This window comes from Lissotriton vulgaris, chromosome 2_1 (assembly GCF_964263255.1).
Source record: "Lissotriton vulgaris chromosome 2_1, aLisVul1.2, whole genome shotgun sequence".
Taxonomy (NCBI): Eukaryota; Metazoa; Chordata; class Amphibia; order Caudata; family Salamandridae; genus Lissotriton; species Lissotriton vulgaris.
In genome coordinates this window covers 1449368281-1449395293 of record NC_141687.1, presented here as the reverse complement: position 1 = coordinate 1449395293, position 27013 = coordinate 1449368281, and the positions used below count along the sequence as shown (strand labels likewise).

Sequence of the window (27013 nt, the reverse complement as noted above, 5' to 3'; positions counted from 1 at the left end):
AGAGAACGCGGAGAAAACCAACCCGGAGGAACAACGTGGCGAAGACGGAGAAGCGGAAGTTGGAGGGAAACCAGGAGGCCAACAACCCTGCGGACCGCCGTGCCACGCTCCCGAGGGAGGAGTGTGGCTGTCACAGGTACGGTGGCGTTGGGCAGCTTGGTTGGGGAGGCGAAGCGAAAGCGTGTGAATAGTGCAAATAGCCCCTGTACGTTCCTACCCTGTGTTGTTTTCCTGACCCCTCCGTTTCCTTCCCCCCTTCCCTTTCCTGTTCTCACCTTTTCTACCCCACCTCTCCGGCACAACAAGCACTGTAAATAGTCGGAAGCACGAGACACTGGGTTTCCCTCACTTACCCCGGACCCCCCTGGTGCAACCCCATAGAGGGCTGGACACTAACGGCTCCCTTTTCTGTTGGTTTCTTTCATGCACCCGAGCCTGAGGCAGCAGAGAGGCCTCCTCATACCGGAGACACCTGGGAGAACAAGCATTCGTCACCCACTTAGAAGAAAGAGAAGACCACCGCCACGGACCCCAGCGTGTTCGCCCGAGAGAGACTGACACTTAGAAACAGAAAGACGTTGATGTCTAAACCTGCTCGAGCCATAAAAATAAAACCATCTTTAACCCCAGTATCTAGTGTCACGGTCGTCCCTACTCCCACGCCTACACTGGTGTCAGAAGTGGGATCTACCCCTTCGGATACGACCATGGCCATGGAACAAGTAATCCAGACCCTCATAGACGGGCAGCAAAAGTTGGAATGGGCGATCAGCCAGCAGTTCAACACTGCAGATGCCGACAGAGAACTATTCAGAACCTCCATGACCCAGCAGATGGACAATCTCCACAAAGTCGTACAGGCCCCTAGTGCAACAATACCGAGACTAGGCGGACCACATCCCTCGGGAGTGGCCCTGCAAAAATATGTTACAGGAGAAGATCCAGACGCATTTCTGTTGAATTTTGAACGGGCAGCTAGGGCTTGTGGGTGGCCTGAGGACAAATGGCCGTTCTTCCTTGCTCCCCTGTTGACAGGAGAGGCCCAGGCTGCCTACCAAGTGGCCAACCATTCTGGTACTACCTCTTATATGGACATCAAAACGGTGATATTAGACCATTTGGGAATGGATGCGGAGGCATACAGACTTCGTTTCCGAAAAGAAAAAGGTATCACTGGGGAGAACCCTAAAACCATGTACTTGAGAATTAAGATGGCCGCCGAGAAGTGGCTAAGACCTGACACACGCACCAAGGAGGAAATAATGTCTAGCATTATCCTGGAACAGTTCATGGATGTTTTGCCCTATGGCACCCAAAGATGGTTGAGACAACATCCAGGTCTGACGGCAGCACAAGCCATTGAAATGGCCTCAAATTACAACAGGGCTGCTCCCAGGACATGCACATGGGATACAGACAAGAACAGCAAGCCAGTCCCGACTCCTGCAAAACAGGATAAGGATACAAAGAAACCGGTCTCCGAGCCACTCAAACCCCGACCATATCGACTTGAAGGACCCCCCTTTATGAAGGGCCCACAATGCTATGAGTGTGGAGAATGGGGACATATAGCCCGAATGTGTCCCCACAGAAGAACCACCGAGGAGCCCATGGAAGTTGGCTACATCCCCAAAGCCGTGATGTACACCGCCGAAATGGGACCTTCATTCTATGTAAGGGTGCGGGTAAACTGCAAACCAGTAAAGGCCCTCCTTGATTCCGGGTGTAGGCAATCTGTCATTCAGGGGAAACTGCTACGTCCTGACCAGATAGGCCGTGATGGCAACGTGCACATCAGATGCGTTCACGATCTTGTTAAGACATACCCCCTAGCACGCATAACCATACATCCGATAGGCAGAGAGCCCTGTTTAGTGAAGGTGGGGGTGGTGGAGTCCTTACCTGAAGAACTCATACTAGGAGTAGACAACCCCGATTTCCTGTCCCTTTTTAAGAGGGAACTTAAAGACCTCCCGGCAGGGGCATACTTGTCGGTCGAACCATGGGTATTAGATAGGGGTTTTAAATTCGCCCAATCCAACAACCCTTCCCTACTTAATGCTTGGGAAGCGGCTCACATTGCGCAAAACACACCTACTCAGGGGTACCCCAGGTTCACGATAGTGAACGAATTGTTGTACAGAGAAGGGAAAGCTGGAGATCCATCTCAGCTAGTGGTTCCAAAAGACTTCAGGGAGCAGATACTGTTCTACGCTCACACCCACCTTACAGCAGGACACAGTGGGTCTGAGAAAACAACCCAGAATATAGTACAGCTATTCTTTTGGCCAGGGATTTATAAGGAAGCGGAGATGTACTGCAAACAATGCGAAGTGTGTAAAAAAAAGAATCTGACACGTCCGCCTGCAGTTCCCCTACAGCCCCTACCCATCATAGGAAACCCATGGGATAGAGTCGGAATGGATCTCATCGGTCCACTGCCTCGGACCTCCAGAGGACACACATATGCCCTCGTGGTGGTTGATTACAACACCAGGTTCCTGGAAGCCTTCGCCCTCAGCGCCCCGACTACCAAGAATGTAGCGGAAAAACTGGTAGAGCTATTTTCCCGGGTGGGGTTCCCGAGGGAGATCCTAACGGATCAAGGAACCCCCTTTGTTTCTAGGATGATGGTAGAGGTATGCAAGTTGCTGGACCTCCGCCATATCAAAACGTCCGCCTACCATCCCCAAACGGACGGCCTCGTAGAGAGGTACAATCGGACGCTAAAGGCCACTCTAAAATAATTGTTGAGCGCAGAAAATAAGGACTGGGATAGGATATTACCCCTAGCCCTATATGTAGTGAGAGCCCAAGTGCAGAGTAGTTTAGGGTTTTCACCATTCGAGCTCCTCTATGGAAGGCAGCCAAGATCCCTCCTTGAAATCACAAGAGAAGCCTGGGAAAAAGAGGAGGCAGCGGAACAAAGAAGTCTCCTAGAGTACACCCAACAATTGAGGTCTAGACTGGGGAAGCTCAGAGATTTGGCTTACTCGAACCTAGAGAAAACCCAATGAAGCCAAAAACAGTACTACGACAAGGGCAAGAAGTGGAGGACCCTAGATGTAGGGGATTGGGCCCTTGTACTCCTTCCATCCTCGTCACAAAAGTTTAAAAGTGAATGGAAGGGGCCCTATAAAGTCCTCAACTCCTATGGGAGAACAACCTACCAACTGCAAATGTCCCCTACACGGAAGCAGACCTTCCACATTAACCTTCTAAAACGGTGGATAGGACCACCTCCCCGATCCGCCCATCTGGTGTTGCCATCCAGCAACACTACTTCCACCTTGGTGGATCTTCCAATAAATACCGAGCTGACTGAGTTAGCAAGAAAGGAGTTGATCAAAGCCCTGACCCCTTTTTCCGTGATATTTTCAGACACCCCGGGGTGTACCCATTTGGCAGAGCACCAGATCAAAACGAAGGAAGGTCAAGTGGTAAAACAGAGGGCATACCGGATACCAGCAGCAAAAAGGGCCGATGTGAGAAAAGAGGTACAGGACATGTTAAGATTAAGGGTGATAAGGCCTTCCAGGAGTAACTGGGCATCGCCTATAGTCATGGTCCCGAAGCCCGACGGGTCTACCCGTTTTTGTATGGACTTCCGTGCCTTGAATGCTATTTCATCCTTCGATGCCTTCCCCATACCCAGGGTGGACGAATTAATCGAACGTATTGGGGAGGCCCGTTACATCACTACCCTTGACCTCACCAAGGGATATTGGCAGGTTCCACTGAGGGAGGAGGACCGCCACAAAACTGCCTTTGCCACAGAGGATGGACTCTTTGAGTTTAATGTACTCCCCTTTGGACTCCACGGAGCCCCGGCAACATTTCAAAGACTAATGAATAAGGTACTAGCACCCCATACCCGATATAGTTCGGTATATCTAGACGATATAGTCATTTTCAGTACCACCTGGGAGGACCACCTAGAACATCTAACTAATGTCCTGAGGGCTCTACAGGAAGCAGGGTTGCATGTGAATGCAAAAAAATCACGAGCTGCGTTCCCGAAAGTAAAGTACCTGGGGTTCATGCTTGGTGAGGGAGTGATTGCCCCACAAGAGGAGAAAATCAAAGCCATCACCCAGACTCCCTTCCCATTGACAAAAAGGGAGTTGCGAGCGTTTCTAGGCCTAATCGGTTACTATAGACGCTTCGTTAAGGATTTTGCTGACCTATCCAGTCCCCTTACCGATCTACTCCAAAAAAATGTCAAAAACACCCTTCCTATGCCTCCCTCCGAAAGGCCCAAGACGCCTTTCAGGCACTGAAGACTGCAATTACAACGAGTCCGGTCCTCATACCACCAAACTTTGACAAGACATTTTCCCTGGCTACTGATGCCTCAGACAGTGGAATCGGTGCAGTGTTGTCCCAGGAAGGAGAGGATGGTATTGAACACCCTATACTCTACGTGAGTAGGAAGCTCCACCCGAGGGAACGTAAATACCCCACGGTGGAAAAGGAATGCCTGGCCATTCGCTGGGCAGTAGACAAACTGCAATACTACTTGGAGGGGAAAGCCTTCATACTCTTCTCAGATCATGCCCCACTGCACTGGATGCAGAAAAATAGGTCTCAGAATGCGAGGATTCTAAGGTGGTTCCTGTTTCTGCAGCCATTCTCTTTCACAGTAGTACACAGGAAGGGAAGGGACAATGGGAACGCCGACTTCCTTTCCAGGATGCCTATTCGCCCCGAACGGGCGAATCCAGGGGGGGAGGTGTGTAACGAGATAGGGGCGCCTACCTCGAATGATTGGTGGAACCCTCACCCTGCTGACCATCCACCGACTCCTTCTTTTCAGTCAGGACGGTGGGACGAACGGCGACGCGATCCGGAAGATCCGGAAGACACCGACAGCAACAGCGGCTCCTTTAACTGGGCGTTCGCCGCAGAGGAGGAGGACACACCCCCGATGGACGTCAGAGCATCCCGATTCGTCAAAAGCAGGGAAGTGACGTTCGTTGGGTGTGCAAGCACCCCGGAGGAGGAGAGACAGGCGGAAGCAAGAGGAACAGAGAACGGAGGCGAAACCGAAGAGAACGCGGAGAAAACCAACCCGGAGGAACAACGTGGAGAAGACGGAGAAGCGGAAGTTGGAGGGAAGCCAGGAGGCCAACGACCCTGCGGACCGCCGTGCCACGCTCCCGAGGGAGGAGTGTGGCTGTCACAGGTACGGCGGCTTTGGGCAGCTTGGTTGGGGAGGCGAAGCGAAAGCGTGTGAATAGTGCAAATAGCCCCTGTACGTTCCTACCCTGTGTTGTTTTCCTGACCCCTCCGTTTCCTTCCCCCCTTCCCTTTCCTGTTCCCACCTTTTCTACCCCACCTCTCCGGCACAACAAGCACTGTAAATAGTCGGAAGCACGAGACACTGGGTTTCCCTCACTTACCCCGGACCCCCCTGGTGCAACCCCATAGAGGGCTGGACACTACCGGCTCCCTTTTCTGTTGGTTTCTTTCATGCACCCGAGCCTGAGGCAGCAGAGAGACCTCCTCCTACCGGAGACACCTGGGAGAACAAGCATTCGTCACCCGCTTAGAAGAAAGAGAAGACCACCGCCACGGACCCCGAGAGAGACTGACACTTAGAAACAGAAAGACGTTGATGTCTAAACCTGCTCGAGCCATAAAAATAAAACCATCTTTAACCCCAGTATCTATTGTCACGGTCGTCCCTACTCCCACGCCTACATGCACATATTCCAGTTAGACCGTAATGACTACCATAACATTTGCTAGTAAGAGAGTAGGTGTTCCTGAATCCATGGTTGTCTACTGTGATTTATGTACCTGATGTTAGCATGTTTATCATTATGATTCTTGCCTTCACAGAATAATGAGTACTGATTCAAAATTTGCATAGGATGCACAGTATTTATGATGTATGTCATCTTGGTCTAGGTGTTATGTATAATATATCTCATATTTTTATATAATTCTGCATGGAGTCTCTTTTTGGTGTATTTATCATGTTACTAGTTTGATTGCGTTGCCCAAACACTTTACACATTGCCTCTGGCTTAAGTCTGACTGTTCTAGCAAAGCCACTAAGGTGGTGAACTGGGGTTATCTTGGGTGTGTAACACCCTTACCCTGACTAGAATTGTGGGTTTTGCCTGGCTTAGATAGGTACCCTAGCTTACCAGAAACCCAATTTCTAACAACAGTTGATGGGTGGCACAATCAGTGCTGTGTCCCACAATTAGCCAGTACAGTACCTGCCCTGGGTATGTGGTATACATTTTTCCAGGGCACTCACAGGTACAACACCTAAACCAATCCAGTAATCACCACTTCCGAGTATTTGTAGGAAGGGTGCACGCACTTTCACACTGCATTACAGTAGGAAAGGCCCAACAGTCCTAAGGCCACGAAAAGAGAATCAGTAAAACCCAGGTGACAAAAAAACAAAATGTTTTATCGAAATCCCCTGAAAAGGGCCAGGCCCAACATCTCTTCTTTTAAAAATGCAATCAAGTATATGATTGACTTCATGCTTGTGGCAGCTGGAGTCAAGAAAGGTGTAAAAGTGACAAGAGCGTGATCCTTTATTTGAAATGGGGAAGAGATTTTAAGGGTTATTTTGAGCCCTCTATCCTCCTCTTACTTTGACACCTACGTCTAGCCAGGATCAAGTGAAAAAAGACAGTGTGCATTTGAAGTTGGGGGTGGTTTAAGGGCTTTCCCTTTGAACCACAGATGTCCCCCCTAAATTTCAGCCCTGTCTACCATCGGTCTTCAGAATGCAGATCTCAATCTTTAGTGGGGCCATGATATGGCTTCCCAGAAGCCATGTCAAATGCTCTCCCTCCAATCTATCCAGCCAGGCCCTAAAATGGCAGAGGTCTGTCATTCCTGTTGCATTCGCCAATCTTTTATAGCTGTTGCCGGAGAATGAGCAGATGTGCTCCCCCTGCCTCACTGTGGACTGGAGTCAAGCTAAAAGGCACACAAAGAGTGTAGGAGACGAGAAATGGGCCCTTTCTTGAAGTGGCATTTCTAAGCTATTAACGACAAATCCACCTAGACCAAAGGAGAGGGCTTGTCATTGCGAATCCAATGATAAGGAACATTATGAGGATGCTTCACTGCAAACCACTATTGCAGCCTGAAGTAATTTCAATCATTCGCCCTTGTTAACCTATGGGAAAAACAAACATCATAGGCAGTGAAAACGCACATGGGTATTCTTCACTACCTGGGCAGGGAACCTACATGTGTACCTGCCCTGCCTTTCACCTACCACTTGCTTCACCCCTAAAGACTTACCTCAGGGGTGCTCTAGTGGTAGTGCAAGGTCCCCTCAGGATTAGCCAGTGGTTCAGAAAGGCCAACCTGAGTATAAGTGCAATTGCACACACACACGCCTGCAAAAGCAGGCTGGACACATGTTTAAAAACATCATAATTTCAAGTGTGCATTCACAGGCCAGCAAAATCAGGCTTGAGACATGTTTTAAAAACCTAATCCATGGAAGTGCGCACACTCAGGTCTGCAATGGAAGGCTTGAGACACGTTTAAAAACATCAGGTAAGCGTGCATTCGCACTAAATTTACAGTAGGAAAGTGCCCAGAGCCTAAGGCCACAAGCAGAGAATCGGCAAAACCCGGGTGGTGTCCCATGGGAAGAACTGACCTCCTAGGTAGGGAAAACCCACATGGGGGTTCTTTACTACCTGGGCATGAAACACCCATGTCTACCTGCCCTGCCTTTTGCCTACCACTTCCCCCACCACTCAAGACTTCCCCTAGGGGTGCTGTAGTGGGGCTTGGAGGCCCACTCAGTGCAGGCAAATGAGTGAGAAATATCAACTTGAGAGTAAGCACAACTATGCACCCACAGGCCTACAATTGCAGGCCTGACACATGCTTGACAGGTGTTGGGCCTGACCCTTTTTGTAGGGTAATCCCCAAACCTCTTTGCCTTCCTCCTGTTTTTTTTCTGACCTCTTTCTGTTGGCTTTAGGACTCTGGACACTTCACCACTGCTAATCAGTGCTAAAGTGCATGTGCTCTCTCCATGAAACTTGGAATGATTGGCTTACTCTTGCTTGGCATATTTAATTTATCTGTAAGCTCCTTGTACAGTGGTATCCCATATACCCACGGCCTGTAAATCAAACGCTGATAGTGGGCCTGCAGGACATTTTGCGCCACCCATAGAAGTAGCCTTTCAAACCTGTCTCAGGCCTGCCACTGCAGGGCCTGTGTGCACAGTTTACTCCACAGTGACCTGGCATTTAAAGTTACTTGCCTAGCCTGAACCCCTCTTTTACTAAATATAGGTCACCTTTAAGGTAGACACTAGTTAGCCCTATGGACAGGGTGCTGTGTAGGTAAAAGGTAGGACATGTGCCTTTATTGTGTGGCATGTTGTGGTAGTGATAAACACCCTATTTTGTTTTCACTACAGTGAATGCTGCTCCTCTCATAGATTAGCATTGGAAATTCCCTTATATGTCTGCAAGTGGTAATTTCTGATCGGAAAGGGGTAGCGTTGCAATGTTTGGATTAGTGGTGATAAATCATGCTTATTGGTGTAGGTGGATTTTTTAATTACTATTGTAGATATGCCACTTTTAGAACACGGGCATTTCTATGTGCTTATGACTAATTATGCTTTGCAGCCTGTCTCCAATCCACATCTAGGGCAAAGTGACAGATAGGCTTTGTGCATACTTTCCAAAAAGCCATCACACAGTGAGTTTGGAGTGTAACAGGGTTACATCTACATACTGAATGGTCTTCCTGGGATGGGAGAGACACAAAGGGATTGTTTACCTGTCACTGATTTCTACAGCCAGGGCTGGGGTTGAAAGGGAGTGTTGAGCACTTCTAATATTTCTTTTTAAGTTACCTCCACAACAAAGACATTTTGATTATAGATACTGGAGCTCCAACCCCTTGTGTTTAGACACTATGTGGGGCTTATAACCAGACACTGCAGGCTCTACTTGCTGCACATTGCCAGGGACTGCTGTGCTGCCAGGAGAAACCGCCATTAAGACAACTTCCTTTGCTGTGTTGGCCTGCTGCCTGCTAGGCTCCGGAGAGACTGCCACCTTGCCCAGATTGTGCTGGCAGGCTGCCTTACACCTGTCTGTGGCCCAGTGCTCTCCAGGAGCATGTTGGCTTTCCCCCTGGTTGATGGCAAATCCAGGGTCATCACAAATTGCACCTGCCTACCACTGCTGTGGACCTCTGGATGTCTGTGACTCTGGCAGCAGTGAGGACTAAAGTAGGTGCTGTGTTGAAGTGCTCCTTTCCTGCCACATCATTTTACAAGCAGCACGAGGTGTGGGCCCTTGTGTGTTACAAGACAAACATGCTTTGTGGATTTCCCCAGCGAGAGTGGTGTGGAGCACTCTGAGGACGCCTTTTTGGGGGATTTTAACACAGCTACGCTGAGTGAAGTCTGCCAGCGCGGCACGTCCCGTGACAAGCAAGGTGAATGAGTGCGGAGAGGTCTGCGTAGCCTGATCACCTGCTGGGCTAAGGCACTCATGGTCATTATGCGAAAATGAAGCCCTCAGTAAACTCAGTGTGCTGCCTTCAGCCCCTGCTGGAGAGGTTGTCCTTAGTGGCCACCACCATCAGCGACGAGGGCCCCGATGTTGAGGCCTTCTGACAATCTGATGAATCGAGAGGACCTTCGGAGGATAGATGACTTCCCTAGGGGTTCCCTATGACCAGGCACTGTGGGGGAAAGTGAGTACCTTTGTGAACACGCATGGGAATGGTTGTGATATTTTAAGACTCATGTTAGTTTATAATCTGACTTACATTTCATGCCCTCAGTACCCACTGATGTATATCATTTTTACCTTTTTTGGCTACTGGTTGGCAATTAATATATCTTCATGCACATATTCCAGTTAGAGCGTAATGACTACCATAACATTTGCTTGTAAGAGAGTAGGTGTTCCTGAATCCATGGTTGTCTACTGTGATTTATGTACATGACTGTTGCAGCTCATGACCTGATGTTAGCATGTTTATCATTATGATTCTTGCCTTCACAGAATAATGAGTACTAATTCAAAATTTGCATAGGATGCACAGTATTTATGATGTATGTCATCTTGGTCTAGGTGTTATGTATAATATATCTCATATTTTTATATAATTCTGCATGGAGTCTCTTTTTGGTGTATTTATCATGTTACTAGTTTGAGTGTGTTGCCCAAACACTTTACACATTGCCTCTGGATTAAGTCTGACTGTTCTAGTCAAGCCACTAAGGTGGTGAACTGGGGTTATCTTGGCTGTGTAACACCCTTACCCTGACTAGAATTGTGGGTTCTGCCTGGCTTAGATACGTACCCTAGCTTACCAGAAACCCCAATTCTAACAACAGTTGATGGGTGGCTCTTCACACACCCTCCAATCAGCAAGGACACTTTCAGACGGAAAGAAGAAGTGCTAAAAAGAAGAAAAAAAACAAGCAAAAGGTCTTTCCTATCCATGCTTCAAGGATCTTGAACGATATCCCCATATCCATTTGGACACCCGAACTCAGGTGCAATTTAGGAAACAACTGAATACTCAACTCTTTAAAAAAATGCTTCATGATGTAGTCATAGTCCACAAACTATCTACTCCTCATACCGCATGTTGACTGTGTCTTTGACCCTGTACAGCGCTTCTCAGCCTTTTACCTAGGTTTGTGCTGTATAAACACTGCATACATTCAAACATACCTAATGCACTAGTCTGGGGAAAAAAACTGATAACGTGATTAAAGATATAAGTTTTGGAGTGACCTAGGACAAACCTGTCCATCTAATGTGGTTGATATAATGTATTTCAACTTAATAGGAATTTAAAGTATATGTACTTATTTTTTATTAGAGTGTTTTTGTTTCACTGATAATGACGTGTTTAGTATTCAAGAAATATGAATTTGGAATTCAAGTATGGACTGGTGTATGGTTGCAGAAAGACATGTTTATTTGAAGGCTAAAAAATGTAATAAAGTGTGGGATTCAGGGAGAGTTCATCATGGCCATAAAAGGTCCATGATTGTGCCTTAACTTGCCATTTGGTATTGAGCATTATGTTTGCATCTAGTTGTAGTGAAATATTGCACATATTGTTAGATTGCCTTATGATCCTAGAGGTGAGAAAACTGTTTTTACGGCCACTATTTATAAAATATGGAATAAGGTCACGAGCTCAAGCCATTGCATTACTGATAGAAATGGAAAATCTGGATATCGCAACTGCACTAGCAAATTATATGAGAGGTGTAAATCGTTTTGCTAGGGAAAAACTTAAGCAAGAACTGTGGTTCATTTAGTAGATAAAGGCTTAAGACCGATGTAATTTTAGTCTAAATGGTTTGAATTTATTGCTGTCAATGAATATGATGTATGTAAAGAACTTTTTTATTTTAGGAGATTTGTCATTCTTGTTTTATTAAGTTTCATGAGGGTTTTAAGTTTTTATCCGATCCGATTTTATCCGGAAATATTCAGGTTGTAAGGGGAGATGGTAGTTACGGTTTTACTACAGACCGATTGAAGCAGAGCTGCCCGGAAAGTAACTGTGTGATTTTAAATGTTATTGTGTATTTTCTTGTTATTGACCGGTATTGTACAGTTTTCATATTTTATAAGATCTTGGAGTTTAAAGACTATGGTCTAAATAAGCAGAGTTCTCTCTCTCTCTCTCTCTCTCTCTCTCTCTCTCTCTTTCAATAAGTTGTGGGATTCACGGAGAGTTCATCATGGCCATAAAAGGACCATGATTGTGCCTTAACTTTCCATTTGGTATTGAGTATTATGTTTGCATCTAGTCGTAGTGAAAGTTTGTGTTTCTCCATAAAATTAAAAATATATATATATATTTTTTAAAGGTAGATTTTAATGTTCATTGCAGCAAAAACGTACGTGAAAACAAGGACCCCCTGACAATTAGAGTCTTCTAGGACAGGGAAAAACAGTGCGTGGGTATCTTCCTAGACAGTAAACAGTACGATAAGCAATTAAAGAATGTGTAGTTCAAGTAATAGAAAATTTCAGGCTAACAAAAACATGTTTATTATACTTTTTGAGGTAGATACTTTGCAACACAATACATTTTAAAACAGACTATTAATCACATTTGAGTACAAATCATACAATACATAAAAATAATCACAAATTTAAAAACACAGAGATATGATCAATCCAATTAAAAGTTGTGGCAGAGTTAATGTTTCAATTGACGCGCGTTTCGGCGTGTGAGGACGCCTAAGTCAGGAAATTTTTGTTATAGGCCACAATGTTCCCTGGACAAGTTACTAAGCTGCTTGGCCAGTTTAGATAGGGCGGCTTCAATACATGAGCAGCATATGATGGGTTTGTAAGGATGCACAAATTGCTGAGATGTAGAAATAGATGATCTTCAGTATTATATTAGATCCTGCTTGTATCAAAACGTATCATATGAACTTTTAATATGTTCAGATGGTGCAGCGAAACGTCTGCTAGACAAGGATAGTTGTCTTGGGATAGCGGGATGCTGTGTACGCTGGATGACTGGCGTGTCTCGACGGCCTGCGGCTGCCTTAGAAAAATTGTCCAAATTGCAGCAAAAACAATAAGGCAATGGAAGGAATGCTTGAAATAATCTCAGCCTCTGGTGGTTGTTTGGGCCATTTTCCAGACCATCATTTTTCACCCGCTGTGCCATTCTAGATGGAAAACGCCTTATTTAAATCAATCCTGGTACTGGTTCCAATAGGAACAGTCTAGGGCAAACTGCCAGGCCAGGTCACCTCCAGATGGGAACACCACCGACCCCATACCGGTTCATTATTTCTTGGTATTGATTGCAGCGATGCATCATGTATTTTTCAATGACATTGAAAATGCTTTTAATGCTGCCGAGACACCTTCACGCTGAATAACTAAAATTTTTCTCTGTTTACATTTCCATTGAAAACATATCCTACAGTGACAAATTATAATCTGTTCATATATCTTTTGCATATGGTCGCCGCATCTTCTCAATTGAATCAAGTTCAAGTGTGTTTTCTTTACTTATAATATGATTTTAAATGAATGGGTCAAACTTTTAGGTCTGGCTGCCATAACAGCATGCCAGGCTCAGTTAGTCTTTGTCTGGCTAGCTGCACTTAGATACAATGTGAGTGTGTACAAAAAAATGAATATACGTTAAAAGATCAAACATACAAGAACGGTTGTGGTATAGAATGCCGCAAACATTCATTTCTTAAAATCAAAAAATCTTTTCCAATGAGCCACAGCAAGCATGGCGCCCGCTCAGAAAACTTCAGTGACTCAGTGGAGACACTGCACGAGCAGCTCAGGGGAAGACACAGTCCACTATCTGCTGAGCATCCGCCGATTGGTTGCCCTCTGCCACGGACTAAAAGAACCAGTAATGTTCTTAGATGTGCCCCTATTGAATGTGTAGCTAAATGGCCCACCTGTTCCAATTGCACCATTGCTAACAGCTGCCCTCCCCCTTTTCACACACCACTTTAATAATTTTGCATAGTAAATGTAGAATGACACAGATACATCGGAATGAATGGCAAATAAAACTTGCGATCCCACCTAGGTTATGCATTCCTTTGTCTGCTGCAGAACCACAGACTTTATTTTGATCGCAATTTTGAAATCTTGTTGGACCGAGAGGGACTCCCCAAAGAGCTACCACCATTGTTGTGAAAGGCAACTGTCTTTGCCAGGAGTTCGGCAGCACGAGCTCGGTGGTGGCGGCATGTGGTGGCATGTGGTGGCATGTAGTGACCAGTAGGAGTGAACAGGTCATTTTTACATGTGTCACTGGAGTGAGGCCTACTGACTCACTCATGTAGAGTTTCACTGCTGTTTGCTTAATTCACACTTGGCCTACATCAAGTTAATAGGTAGTGCTGTTCAGTGCATGTGTGTTATGTGCATGTGATGGATGTATGTGTGCCTGTGAATGGTGCAATGCATGGAATATTCTCTGTTCCATTTTTGGAGAGCCACAGCCATCTGGAGGAGCATGCTGAGGAAGAGGCATCCCCCAGACAGATTTGTAGATTGATACACAACTGTGTGCTAGGCGGGATACACATTGGAGAAAGGGGAGCCAGGCTCACCTGCATACTTCAAAGGGTGCTCTTTAACTCAGAGAGAGGACACTGGTGATGGACCTCGGCACATCTCAGGAAGGAGATGGGACTGATAAGAGAATCATAAAGAGCAGGTGTAGGAAGCTAGCTCACTATATAGTTTACTAAAAAGAATTAGAGCATTGGAATGATGGGAGCTCCATTGCAGACAATGGAGTGCTCCATGCTTCTACGGGCCGGTAAAGGCCCGCAGAGCAACATTCCAATGTTCTACAAAGGCTTCTCGAAGCTCGAGGGGATTTATATCCCCTCGAGCTTCGAGAACCCTTTGTTTAATTTGTTAGAACATTCTGCCCTCTAGTGGCAGAATGTTCTAATAGCCTTATAGCCCTTCGTAGCAGGGCTATACCGGCTATTAAAGTCCCGCTGTCTCGTTAAAGTCCCTCGCCTTCGGCTCGGGCCTTTAACGATTCTGCGGGCCTTTAATAGCCGGTATAGCCCGCTACGGCGGGCTATAAGGCTATAGTATAATGTCCCAAGAGTCCAGAGAATTCCCAAATGGTATACAGAGGAAAAAGCAGAGCATTCTAATGCTCTTTTTGGGGTAGTGTGGGTGAAAAGTTAGGCTTATCATCAGGTAGTGCGAAGCATTTGTTGTACTCTACAAAGACAATAAATGAGAAACACACAAGAATACATCTGGGACCAATTTGTAAAAATAATATCGACGAATCTGGAGGTAGTTATCGAAAAAGTGGGCTTGTAGGCTCCTGCGTCATGGAGGCGAGTAGAGAGGACTCACAGTTAATTTGTGGTGAGTTGGTGTGGCGTTAGGATTAATCTTAGAGGACCCTCTGATTGATCAAAATTGTTTTAACGGCTTAGTGCAAGCGTGGATTTACCTAACATCCACCGTAGTCTGTGACCTTGTCTTAACCTCAGTGTGTAATCTCAGTGAGCCAGCTAGGAGTAAATTACCTCTTTCTGTCTGTTCAGTCCAATAGCATCTGGAAACTGACAGGTCAGGCCTAGTCCTCTCTACATGCCTCCATGACGCAGGAGCCTACTGGCCCACTTTTTTTATAACTACCGCCAGATTCATCTAGCTTGTTCTAATAGTGTCTCCATATGTCCTGACGAAGACCCCAGGCTAAGGATAAAATAACTCACACACGACAAGGGGGTTGAAACGTCAACGTTTTTTCTTGTTTTGTCAAGTATAGATAACAGTCATTTATTTTCTGTGTCATGAGGATACCATGTTTCTTACATAATTCGCCTTCATGTGGCTGGATAGGTTTCTATCAATCTGTGATGTATTGCACATCGCCTTTCCTCTTCTACAACCCTTACAAGCGCACACCTCTTCCTGAGTACCCTCTCCTTCCCTTTTCTGCAGCACCTTTTTAGAAATGTACAGATAATTGTGCTATCGCCTGAATATGAATGCCAGCACATTATGAATATGAATAATTCATATTAATTGGTTTATTAAGATGATGTTTTGATTCCTTTGTAAAACTAATTTCCACTGTGACCATTATTTTTGTACTATACCTTACCCGGGTCCAGTGGATTTTTGGGTTCCCCCATTGTTCTATAACTGCTATAGAGCATAGCCGTGGTGAGGGGTCCTTGGATTGACACAATGCATGCTGCAGCAACAGTAGACCCTCTTCAGTACCCATGTCCTAGGTACCTGGGGTACCGTTTACTGGGAACCTACAGGGGTAGCTGAAGTTGCCAATCAGGGTACAGTGTTTGGGAAAGAGATCTGACACTGGGAATCTGGTTATAAGGGACCCAGTGCACTTACATTTCGAAATGACATCAGGCAAAAAAGTGAGAGCTAACCATGCAAAAAGAGGCACTTTCTTACAGTAGGGTTTGAGCCTTGGGTTAACCTTTTGATACATATACCACTGTGGCTGACATCCAAGTGTGAGCATGGCCTCAGTTGTGGTGCTATCAGACTTGGAGTCACTCCTGCTGTGACAGACTGCTATCTGGGGAAGGGCAGAGGAGAGGGCAATTCAAAAGGAAGCAGCCACCCACACAAACTTCAAATACTCAGACCTTAAATCACATGTTGTGTCTGGAAATGAGCTATAAGAAGGGGAGCTTGAGAACCTCAAAAGGGTCAACTGTCAAGCAGCCGGATGGTCTATGCTTTGAGGGGAGCTCTGCAAGACTTCTGCTGGTGACCAGGGCTGGACAGTAGGACCTGCCAGTCTCCCAGATGGAGAGAAAGCCCAGAAATAGGTCAGCAAAGGAGTGGTCGGGAAACACTATGTTGGTTGGGAGGGTGGGCAATTTTATAGTGAGCCGGTAAATCCTGAACCAGCTACTAGCAAGAGGCCAGTGGTGCCATTAGTGCACAGAAATGTCCTGTTGTCACCGGCCCACAAAGAGCCCTTGACATGATACTTGGCCATTAGAAAAACCCAGGATAAGTTGGAATCTCTCGTCTAGTGGCCAGGGATGAACAGAGACAAAGAGAGGTTCTGTAGAGCCTGTCCTGGCGATCGTTTTTAGGGTAGGATTTCCAAGAACGGTAATTTCTGATTGAGGAGCCAGTTCCATTTCCTCTTATGTGGTGTGGCATACCACTTCTCCACGGCTTACCACCCCCAAACCAATGGTTTGGTGGAGAGGTTTAAAAGACCCCGAAGAGCATGATAGGAAGTCTGCCAGAGAACCTCATGAGGAAATGGAATCTTCTCCTGCTGTTTCTCTGGTTTGCCTACCTCAGAGATTCCACAGAAGGAGATAGGTTTTAGTCCCTTTGAGTTTCAATATGAACACCTAATGTAGGGTCCACTCTTCTTAGAGAATGACGGTAAGGAGCATCATAGTCTCCACAGAAGGATGTGAGGGACTGTGTGAATGGTGTCAGGAAGTTGATGGTGCAAAACATGAGTCAGGCGAAGGAAAAGCTTCAGGCTAGCCAAGCATTGATGAAGGAGTGATACACCGGAAAACCACAGCTTACTGGGTATCAGGAAGGTCAGAAGGCGTTGATTCTAAAGCCTATTTGTCTCAGGGCTATGGAGGACAAATAGTGTGGGCTATGCAAGGTAGCTCAGAAGGTTTTTGAGGTTAACTACTTGGTGGACACAGGTGCCATAAGGGAACCCAAGAGGGTGTTCTATGTGAACAAAGCTGCAGCCTTACCTCTGGACATATTAGAAAGTGAATGTCATGGCTATGGCAGAGGAAGCTGAGGAAGAGAGTGAGCTGCTTCCTGACTTGCTGCATAGTGACATGAGGAATAGTACTGTGGAAGGGTTTCACCTAGCCCTTGAGTGAATGCCTGCTGGCACTATGGTTAACACATGCCTGTGTGTATGACATTGACACAGGAAGCAGTCTGCCAGTGAATGGCAGAATGCCGATTGTCTGACCGGGTTCAGGTATGCACTAATGTGGAAGTTGCCAAAATGTTGGACCTGGGGCTCATTAAGAGATCTTAGTAATCTGGGGTCTAGTGCTGTGGTGCTAGTACCAAAGCAAGGGTCTACTGACTTGTCATTCTGTGTGGACTACCGAGCCCTCATTGAGGTAAGCAAGACTGATGCCCATCGTATCTCATATGTGGATGAGCTTGTGGATCGGTTAGATACTGCAGAGTATTTTAGCTCCTGGGATCTGACAAGGGGGCACTGGCAGATTACCTTGGCACCAAATGTTAAGGAGATGACTGCATTTTCTTCACCAGAGGGGCTATATCCTTTAAAGTGATGCCCTTTGGGTTAAAGAATGCTCATGCCACTTTTCAGCGCCTGCTGAACTATGTTTCCTCAGAGCTGGAGGAGTTCTGTATGTGCCATATGAATAATATCTCACTGTTCAGCAATTCATTACAGGACCACCTGAGACAAGTAGAACAGGCATTGACTAGGATACAGGAGGCAAAACTGACTATCAAAGTGACCCAGTCCCAGGTGAGGCTGTCCTCTGTAGTCTGACGTGGGCATAATATGGAGAACAAGAAGATTCATCTGTTCGATGCCAGGATTCAGTCTGTAATGGAGTCGGACCTATCTATTCCCTAGACTGAGGTGATGGACTTTATAGAACTCACAGGATATTACAAGTACTTGTGACGAAGTGTGGGAATATAGTTGCCCCATTGACTGCTTCAACCTCCAAGAACCAGCCCCAGAAAGTGATATGAACTTAGGAGTGTCAGAAAATATTGTAGGAACTGAAGAAGGCACTTTGCACTGCACCTGTACAGAAAGCACCTTACTACAGTCCGCCTTTCATTGTACAGACGAATGCCCCTGACACAGGAGTTGGAGCAGTGTTTGCTTAACTGGATGACAAAGGTAAAGGGCATCCGGTAGCCTTTACTAGTAGGAGGTTACTACTTAGAGAACAGAACTGGGTTGCTATTGAACAAAAGTGCTTTGCCATAGTGTGGGCCTTGTGCAAGTTCCACCATTACTTGCTTGACACTAAGTTTGTGGTGCAAACAAATCATAAGACATTGAAGTGGTTGATGGCAATGAAGGGAGAGGATCCCAAGTTGTTGAGATGGTCTATTTATTTTCAGGGGTTAAACTTTTTATTTTAGCTAAGAGCCGGATGGAACCATAGGAAGGCTGAATGGACTTTCCCACCAGTCTTACCAATCTGATCTCCCAACCTCTCCAGGTTAGGAGTTGGTATGTGGTGTTCTAATCTGGGATGTTTGGTGACCCGGGATGCCACAGGGTGCCACTGGAAGATATCAAGAAGCACAGCCTGGGGGATACCATTGTTGTGAGTAGAAGAGTCTGCCGTGGTGAAGCATGCGGGCCCAAGCCCTGAATGAGGATTGGAACCAGGATCTACTGAAAACATGTTGAAGACCAAGGGAGGCTTACTGTTGCATCAGAGGAGCGATGAGGAGATCCAGGCACACCCCTGCAGAGCTGCATGCGTGATACTCACTCAAGGTAGCGTCTGCATCAGCTGCACCCATGAGAGAAGCGCTCTTGGAGACTTTGATCTGATGATCCCTGCAGGTGTGGGTAAGACTGCGCTATGGGCTGGGAGGCTCCAGGGGAATTTGTCTGCCACCTAGTACTTCGGCTCTGAAATACTTTCTTATAGAGTCAATGAAGAGAAAGATTATAAATTCTGACCGGCATAGTACCCGTTGTAATTGTAAGCTGTTAAATTGCCAATGTTAAATGTTCGCTTTTTTCAGATAAAATTGAAATTCAAATTGATTGGGTTTATTTTGTAATGCAGCAATGTGAAATAAGATTTCAAAGAGACTCAAATCGAACATGCTAACTGGGGCAATGAGCTTTAAAGTGTGCTCTCTGCTTTAGGGAGCTAGTTCAGGGCTTTTAGGTGGCAAGAGATATGCTGTCTTCTTCTTACCTCTTCCCCCAGGATATTAGCAATATTGTTCCAGCCACACTGCAAATGTCTTTCTTGACCCAATTAATGTGAATATAAGAGACAGTTTCACCCAGTGCTGCTTTGGATTTGTCATGCCAGGCAACATTATAAACCTAGGGCGTCATTTACAAGAAAGTGACGCAGTATGGCAGGGCAAACCCTTTGCTGCACTACGCTGCAGCATTTTTAAGCATAGGGATGGGACAATTTTACAATAATATGTTGCATCCCTGTGCCTTCCCCAGCGCTGGCACACAATTGTTTGCCATGCGCCGATGCAGGCACCCTTGCACCATGGTGCAAGGATGCCTGATTCATAGGGAGAATTGTTTTTGTGCAGGAACGGTTTCCTTCCTGCACATAAACAATCTGAAATGGCATTTTTCAAATTCCATGTGTGCTGCATTAGCACCCATAGAACTTGCAAATCGTACATGTTTTGAATGATTGTTTATGTGCAGGAAGGAACACCGTCCTATACATAAACAATTACCACAGGTTATTTCCTCGTTTTTTGTGAGCTGCAGAATGCAGCATGCATAGAAAAAGAAAAAAACTAGGAGAAATTAATACATTTCTTCTTGTTGCGCCTCCCTACGCCTCCCTTGGGGAGGTGCAGCATTCTGACTCATTTCCAGGTTTACGATTTCTCGTAAATCTGGAAATGTGTCAGGCTCCATGGGTGTTGCATGGGAACGCCCACAGCAACACCCATGGAACGCCCCTTTCAAGCAAAGTACTGCGCGTAAAGGGGCCGTATTTACAAGGACAGGAAAAGTCAGACAGGGTGGATTTTCCTGTTCTTGTAAATACGGGGCAGGAAAATGCACTGCCGGTGTGTCACAAAAATAGAAGAGAGTTTTCAGTTCCTTGTGAGTACACCAGTCAGTGTCCTGAAAGAAACCACTACTAGTGAAGGGCCTCCAGGTGTGCTACCTGCGACTCTAAAGGATATGTCTGGTAGAGGCCCCTGGCAGTGATTCCAACTCTAAAAGCTCAGTAGAACAATGAGGGTCTTCATTTATATCAAGTATTTTTAGTATTTATTTTCTAAAAAAATATTTTATGCTTTCTGTGTTTGCCGGACTTTTGACCATCTTTTTTTGTGTTTTTTTGCAGGGGGTGCTTTTCCTTTTACTATTGGTCGAATTTCTCATGGATTCCATGTGCGTCCAGACTTGTGTGCTGTGGACAATAAAGTTGACCCGATGAACTACCGTGGCCTGTTTTACACTGACTCACTTGTCCATGACCCTCGGGCTTTAAAACTGCTGGTGGACATAATAGGAGAGGTGAGATTGTAAATGTAGTGCTCCTTGTCACTGTGGTTCATGAAATGACTGTTGAAAAGTGCCAGCTCCTATAGGTGATAAACAAATAGTGAGGAATTCTTCATTTTTGAAGTGTATTGACTATGACTGCCGGAGGGCTTGGTGCGTCCACGAAGAGATCGAGCTCCTTATTGCTCCAAGTGACCCTAGTGAGCCAGCCGGACCCTTCCCAGCAGGATTTGTTTGGAGAGAGCATCACCACCGCCAAAAAACTATCTTTAAAATGAGCACAAAGTATTGATTTCACAGCACAGCTTTACAAAATAAATTACATACGTTTTACAAGCAGCTCTAAAGTCTAAAGTCATACTCACGAATTACTCCAACTCTTCTGGTAGGTTTAGGTTATCCAGAAACAATTCTCCTCGGGTGTCAATCGTGTGTGGGTTGCATGAAAATTGTGTGATGCGTCCTCGGAGTGATTTTCAGGGCTGAATCGATTGGTTATCCCAAGCCATTGAGCCTTGATTAGCAGGGTCACTGTCCTCAGGTCCACCGTGTTTTTTTTCTACCTCAGTACAACCAGTTTAGCTGTGACAAAGAAATGTCCATGCACACAAAATGTAATTCTAAGCAGAAATTCCATCACTTGAGCTCTCGTCACAAACTAGGGCAACAGTTTGATTAAAATAAATAATGGAGGAGCTTTCAGAAGAAAAGGAGAAATATGGGCAGAAGGAAAGTTATTGGGTCGGTATTGTGCACACAAATAACAAAAACAATATCATTCCCAAGGAGGCAGATGATGAAGAAGGCGAAGAGGTTGAAAAGGTAGGTACTGATAACACACAGAAGGATTTCGAGTAACACACATTGTTAATGAAGGCACCACACACCTGCACTTGCGTCCACCATGTTTTCCTTATAGTGCTCGACTATTATATTCCTCGTGCTTGCATTATTCATTTTATTTTATGTTTTCATTTTGTTTCATGTTGTGCCAACATGCCGCATTTATGTCAATTTGGAATTCCACGCATGCAGATGAGTAAACAAGTGGTGTCAGGTGTGTTTGGGTTACAGTGAGTCACATATAAGGTTTAGTATGGGCTTAGTAGCCACCAGGCTCCAGACAAGGGTCATGCAATAGTTTGGTGTACGTCAGATAGTCGATGGTTGGATAGACATAAAAATTACAGCATTGTGGAATTATTCATTGATGTTTCAGTGAAACATGGATTTTAGTCGCACGTCTCATTTAACAGGTTATTTTTCAGTAGTTTTTTTCTACAGCATGTGAAGAAGTTTGATAGCCTGAAAGCAGGAGAAATAAACTTGAAGGAAAGGAGTGTAAGTCAGAATCTTCTTGAAGCAGTGGAGATAGAGACGCTTCTCCCTGTCACAAACTGACTGACCTCCAGAGCAGATGAGACAGGCAAAAGCCCAGTGATGAAAGAAAGCTAGGGCAAAATCAGTGGCGTTTTTCGGGCCACCAGAGGTTCCACTTGTGGCCTCTTTGCTGTGGTTTGCTACCCTGAGAAGGTTGCTTGCATGCCGGGCTGACTTTAACGCTGGTGGCACCTGGTGTGACAACCATTTTTAGCGTCCCCACAGCCCATGACCGCCGCCTCGGATTCTCTTGCTACCATTAGGCAAAAGGACCCTGATCTCTCCAATCATATGTTATTGCTAAACACAGCACCCCCCTGAGGTCAGCGCCCTGTGCGGCTGCACTGGTCGCACTGCCCTAAAGGTGGCCCTACTTGCATATCCTGTGAATTGTGTCTGTCAAAAGGTGTGCGTGGTTGTGGTCCAAGGTTTACTTGTGGCATCTCAAATAAAGATGAACCTTTTTAGGTTGAGCCTCGCATAAGCAGCAGGAAAGCGCTGTCGCCAGCGAGCTCTATTGTTAGGGACTTGCCTTGGAAGTGGGACAGGAAATGGGCACGTGCAGAGCTTTCAGCGATTTCAGCATGTGTACGCACACGTACAGCCACGAGCTGTGCACATCTCCTGTCCCACTTCTGAGGCAAGTCAGCCTCCTGGAATCACGCGCGCGCGCACACAGACACACACACACCCTGCCACACCCCCCACCCCACACCCCACTCATCAGGCTCTTGTGTCGCTGCTACAGGCTCTGTCAGGCTCCCCTGGTGTCATCTCCTCCGCATCACCTGGCACACGCGGGCTGCCTTCACTCATGGGAGCCCCGCACTTGCATTGGCGGCCTCAGCCGCCACTTCTACTCCTCCTTACGGCTGCAGCCACCGCGGGGCCCTCCCTCAGGCATGGGAGCCCCACGTCACCACTGCTCCTCTCAGCCACGCACTCCGTGGGCGCGGGCTTCCGCAAAAGGCGAAAGTCCCACCTCACAACAGGTTTGACACTCCCGAACTTCCGGTTTTCGGGCCGGCAGCGGTGATACCTTAACTGCTCTTGTTTTATATCTGTTAAAACATACATTGGACCAACATCTGTTATTATTCTTTATACCTTTCCTTGGTTTTATTTTCGAGGGATTTGTGCTTTTAATTCATACCATGTATTCTATATTTTCTACCGGAGCGTTGCTTGACCTGTTGCCCTCTCATTATTATGCGACTGCAGGGAGAGTAAAGACAGGAAGCAACCGTTTATTTTTAAATCTTGTAACGATACTGTATTTGGAGAGTGGCTCTTCGGAGGGAGCAGTTTTTCACTGTTGGCCCCCTTCAAAGTCATTATTTGAAGAAACGAAAATATGCGCGGTGAGGGCGGATGGAGCTATGGGTTTTCACATCAGATTTCGTTCTAGGAAACAGCGAAGAATGTCTCCAGCTGGGGCTTGCTGCCTGCATTAGCCCGATGGCTGGAGAAGCTTGTTATTGTACTCCTAAATTCTACAGGAATCCAAAACAATTCTGCAGGAGTAAATGCTGTGGTGCTTCTTCAGATTATCAGGTGGTGGGGATTCATGGCTGCAGAGGAAGCATTCGACGGGGAGCATTCCGCTTGCATGATGGGGTTTCTACGGTCAGAGGTTGAGAGCAGAGAGCATGAACGGGGAAAGGATTGCCAAATGTAGTGAAGCCTTCCACCGAGGGGCACGCAACATTTTGGGGAAATCTTCTATTCTAATAATCTGTGGACATTAGTGCAAACAGTGCACATCGAACAATACTGTATGACTAACTCCATTTCGATATGTGAGAATCTTCTTGCAGGCAAAAATCTCTACATCGCATAGTAATATGCCACTGACTCATAGATGTTTGGCTTTTAAAACATTGCAGCTGAATCGGCCCGTTTAAAACTGCATTTATTGCTCTGTTTGTTACATGCGGCTTCAGGCCTAGTGATGGAATGGAAAAAATAGGGCCACTGCTGTTATTTTTTGTTGTTATCCCTCTCGTCTGCAAGTGCTGCTCTTGTCAACCTAAGTGTGCCTGTCGTGGTCTTTTGTGGCGATTGCTGTAGGTGCAGGCTTTTGGGTTCGATGTATAGAAGATTGATGGGATCAGGCAGAGAGGGGGCAACAGCTGCCCCCATGGTTCAAAAGGGACTGATGCTTATCTGCTGTCGGCAGATGGGCTCCTGTGTTGTGGCTGTCCTCTCTGTTCCGCCTCCCCTCCCCCTCAGGCTTTTCTGTCTTTTGCCCCTTATGCGAAATTGGCTCCGTCTTTCTAAATGGTTACACAAAAAAAAACTGAAACCAAAGCACGCGTTAGCTTCCACTTAGAAGTTCCAGAGTGCAGCCGGAATTTTCTGCCCAGCTGCTGACTAGACTTCTAAAAACAAAAACAAAAAAAATATTCGCTACTGTATCTAGTCGAGTTCATTTGTTAATAGGCGACGGGAATGTATTTCCAGTTTGGAATTTCTTACTGACTTTAAAAGCGGCGTGTGGATTGGGGTCGTGTTACATTTTGGTTGTCTTAGTTATCGCAAATGTTTTTGTTACTTTCTAAAAAAAAATTTTTTTATTTTTTTTCTACGTTTTTAACTTGTTTGGTTTCCCAACTTGCTCGTGGCTGCCCTTGAGTCAGTGCATTTGGTCACGAGATGGCATGTAAAGTAATCTTTACTGATCACTGCCCGAAAAGTAAATACACTGAGCAACCAGTGGCTTACAGAACAGTCTTTTTAAGTGAGGCATTATATTATTTTAAGATATCTCAGTGAGTGGAGAAAAGCTCATCTTTTTGAGATAGATAAGCAGATATTGCTCACCGTTCCCAAGTTACTTGAAAGAAGAGAGGTTCTATATGGGTGGCTGCATAAATGATGTCAATACTAAGTTTAACCCCTCCCCTGCTGATGACGGAACCGCTCCGTCATCAGCTACAGTTGAGCTGTGCTGATGACGGAGCGGTTCCGTCATGGCCCAGCCGCCGCGCCTGCACGGCGCTGATTTCGCGCCTGCGCGGGCGTTCTATTGAGCGGGGCGGGTCATGACGGAACCGCTCCGTCACCAGCATAGCTCAACCGCGGCTGGTGACGGAGCGGTTCTGTCACCAGCATGCGGCCGCCGCACGGCCGCCCCGCCCCTTTAGCGCTGCGGCGGAATAGCCGCCGCAGCGAAGGGGTTAAATGTCTTTGCCTGCAAGGTGTGGGTCAGTCAGTAAATTGTCTGAATAGGTACCGCATTTGTTGGAAAGGAACATATCTGAGCAAAGGTTACATATGTGCCTTTCATCATATTTAGAATTCAAGGCCACTGGATTTATTATGCCTTTTGGCGGCTGCGTTGTTTTCTACAAATTATGAAGTTTGTGCTCAATCCAGTATGCGCTGAAGATAACAATGGGACTAGTGCCGATGCCAACAATGAGATTCGCACTGATGATAACAATGGGACTAGTGATGATGCCAACAATAAGAATAGCACTGATGATAACAATGGGACTAGTGCCAATGCCAACAAAGAGAATAGAACTGATGATAACAATGACTATAGCTCTGATGATAACAGTGGGACTAGTGCTAACGAGAACAGTGAGAATAGCACTGATGACAACAATGAGACTAGTGCTGATGACAACACTAATGACAACAACGAAAATAGCGCTGATGATAACAACAAGACTAGTGCTTATGACAACGAGCCTAGTGCCGATGACAACAAAAAGAATAGCGCTGATGATAACATGACTAGAGCAGATGGCAAAACTGCATGAGTAAGAGACTGTTACCCAGGGTCCGCACTGCTCATTCATAGGAGACACTGTCCTAGACTCACATGCCTCTCATCAGTGTGAACACTGGTCTTTAACGATATTCCTCCAACAGATTCTAGCACATTATTACAGGGTAATATGTTCCTCATGAGGCCTCCTGACTCCTGCCATTGGGATTTAGGTTCTGTCACTATGTTGATTATAATTCCAGTGCTGGAGCATTGTGCTTTTGGTAACACAAAGCCATCTCGTGCTTTACCTGTACTTGTTTGTTTTTGTTTTTGTGAGTAACGTTAAAAGAGCCAGTATGCGCTGTAGAAAGGGCTTTTTGGTAACAACAAGCATTTGCAATGCAATAGGTCTCGCATTTACGCACGTTTCACCTATTGCCATTGTAAATGACAGTGGCTTATTTATGTTTCAAAAACCAAAACATAATTAAAAGGCAATGTCATTTACAATAAAAAATAGTTCAAACTCTCACAGATACGAGACCTATTGCATTGCAAATGCTTGTTATAAATCACCCTGTCACCAGTCTCATGAGTCTAGTTTGTGCTGTAAAAACCTGAAATAAAAATGAGTAGCAGTTGCTATTGCTAAGTACGCAGTCTGAAAAATCCAATCCCTAATCTGCATAAAAATATGTGTTATTTTAGGTGAGTCTTATTTTTGTATTTTAGAAGGCTTGTTGTTTGGCTGGCTTGTGCCACCGTTCACTAGTTTTAATCGTTCTTGCAGATGGTCATTGGGACTGCTGGGCTTAGAGTGGTGTAAGAACGTGCACATTATTTGTCTTTTCTTTGTTTACCTACTTTCACTATGCGTGCATGTTCATGTGTTGTTTAGGTTTAAATGTATTTACAATGCCAGTTGTAAACATGTTGTGCTTTAACTTGAGGCCGGTGGCCGCTGACTCGCTCTGTTTGTTCCGAATCCCACTGCTAGGCAGTTGCAGACGGGAGGGATTGGGACGAGGACGCAGCACTGTGGGCTCCTGGATTTTCTTGGACTAAACTACAAATATGACCTTCACTTGCCTTGGAGGAACTTATTCACTCCTGTTACAAGTGGTTACTGTGGTGCTGCTCTCTGAAACAAAA

General features: G+C 45.8%; 1 protein-coding gene across 1 annotated transcript in view; it reads left to right on the top strand.

Moving 5' to 3' along the window:
* Positions 1-27013, top strand: part of ACMSD (aminocarboxymuconate semialdehyde decarboxylase) — a 729028-nt gene that overhangs the window by 586794 nt on the left and 115221 nt on the right. Inside the window, exon 8 of the mRNA XM_086957308.1 lies at positions 20600-20772. Coding sequence (XP_086813434.1) covers positions 20600-20772 — 173 coding nt within the window. The remainder of the gene's footprint in view (positions 1-20599; positions 20773-27013) is intronic.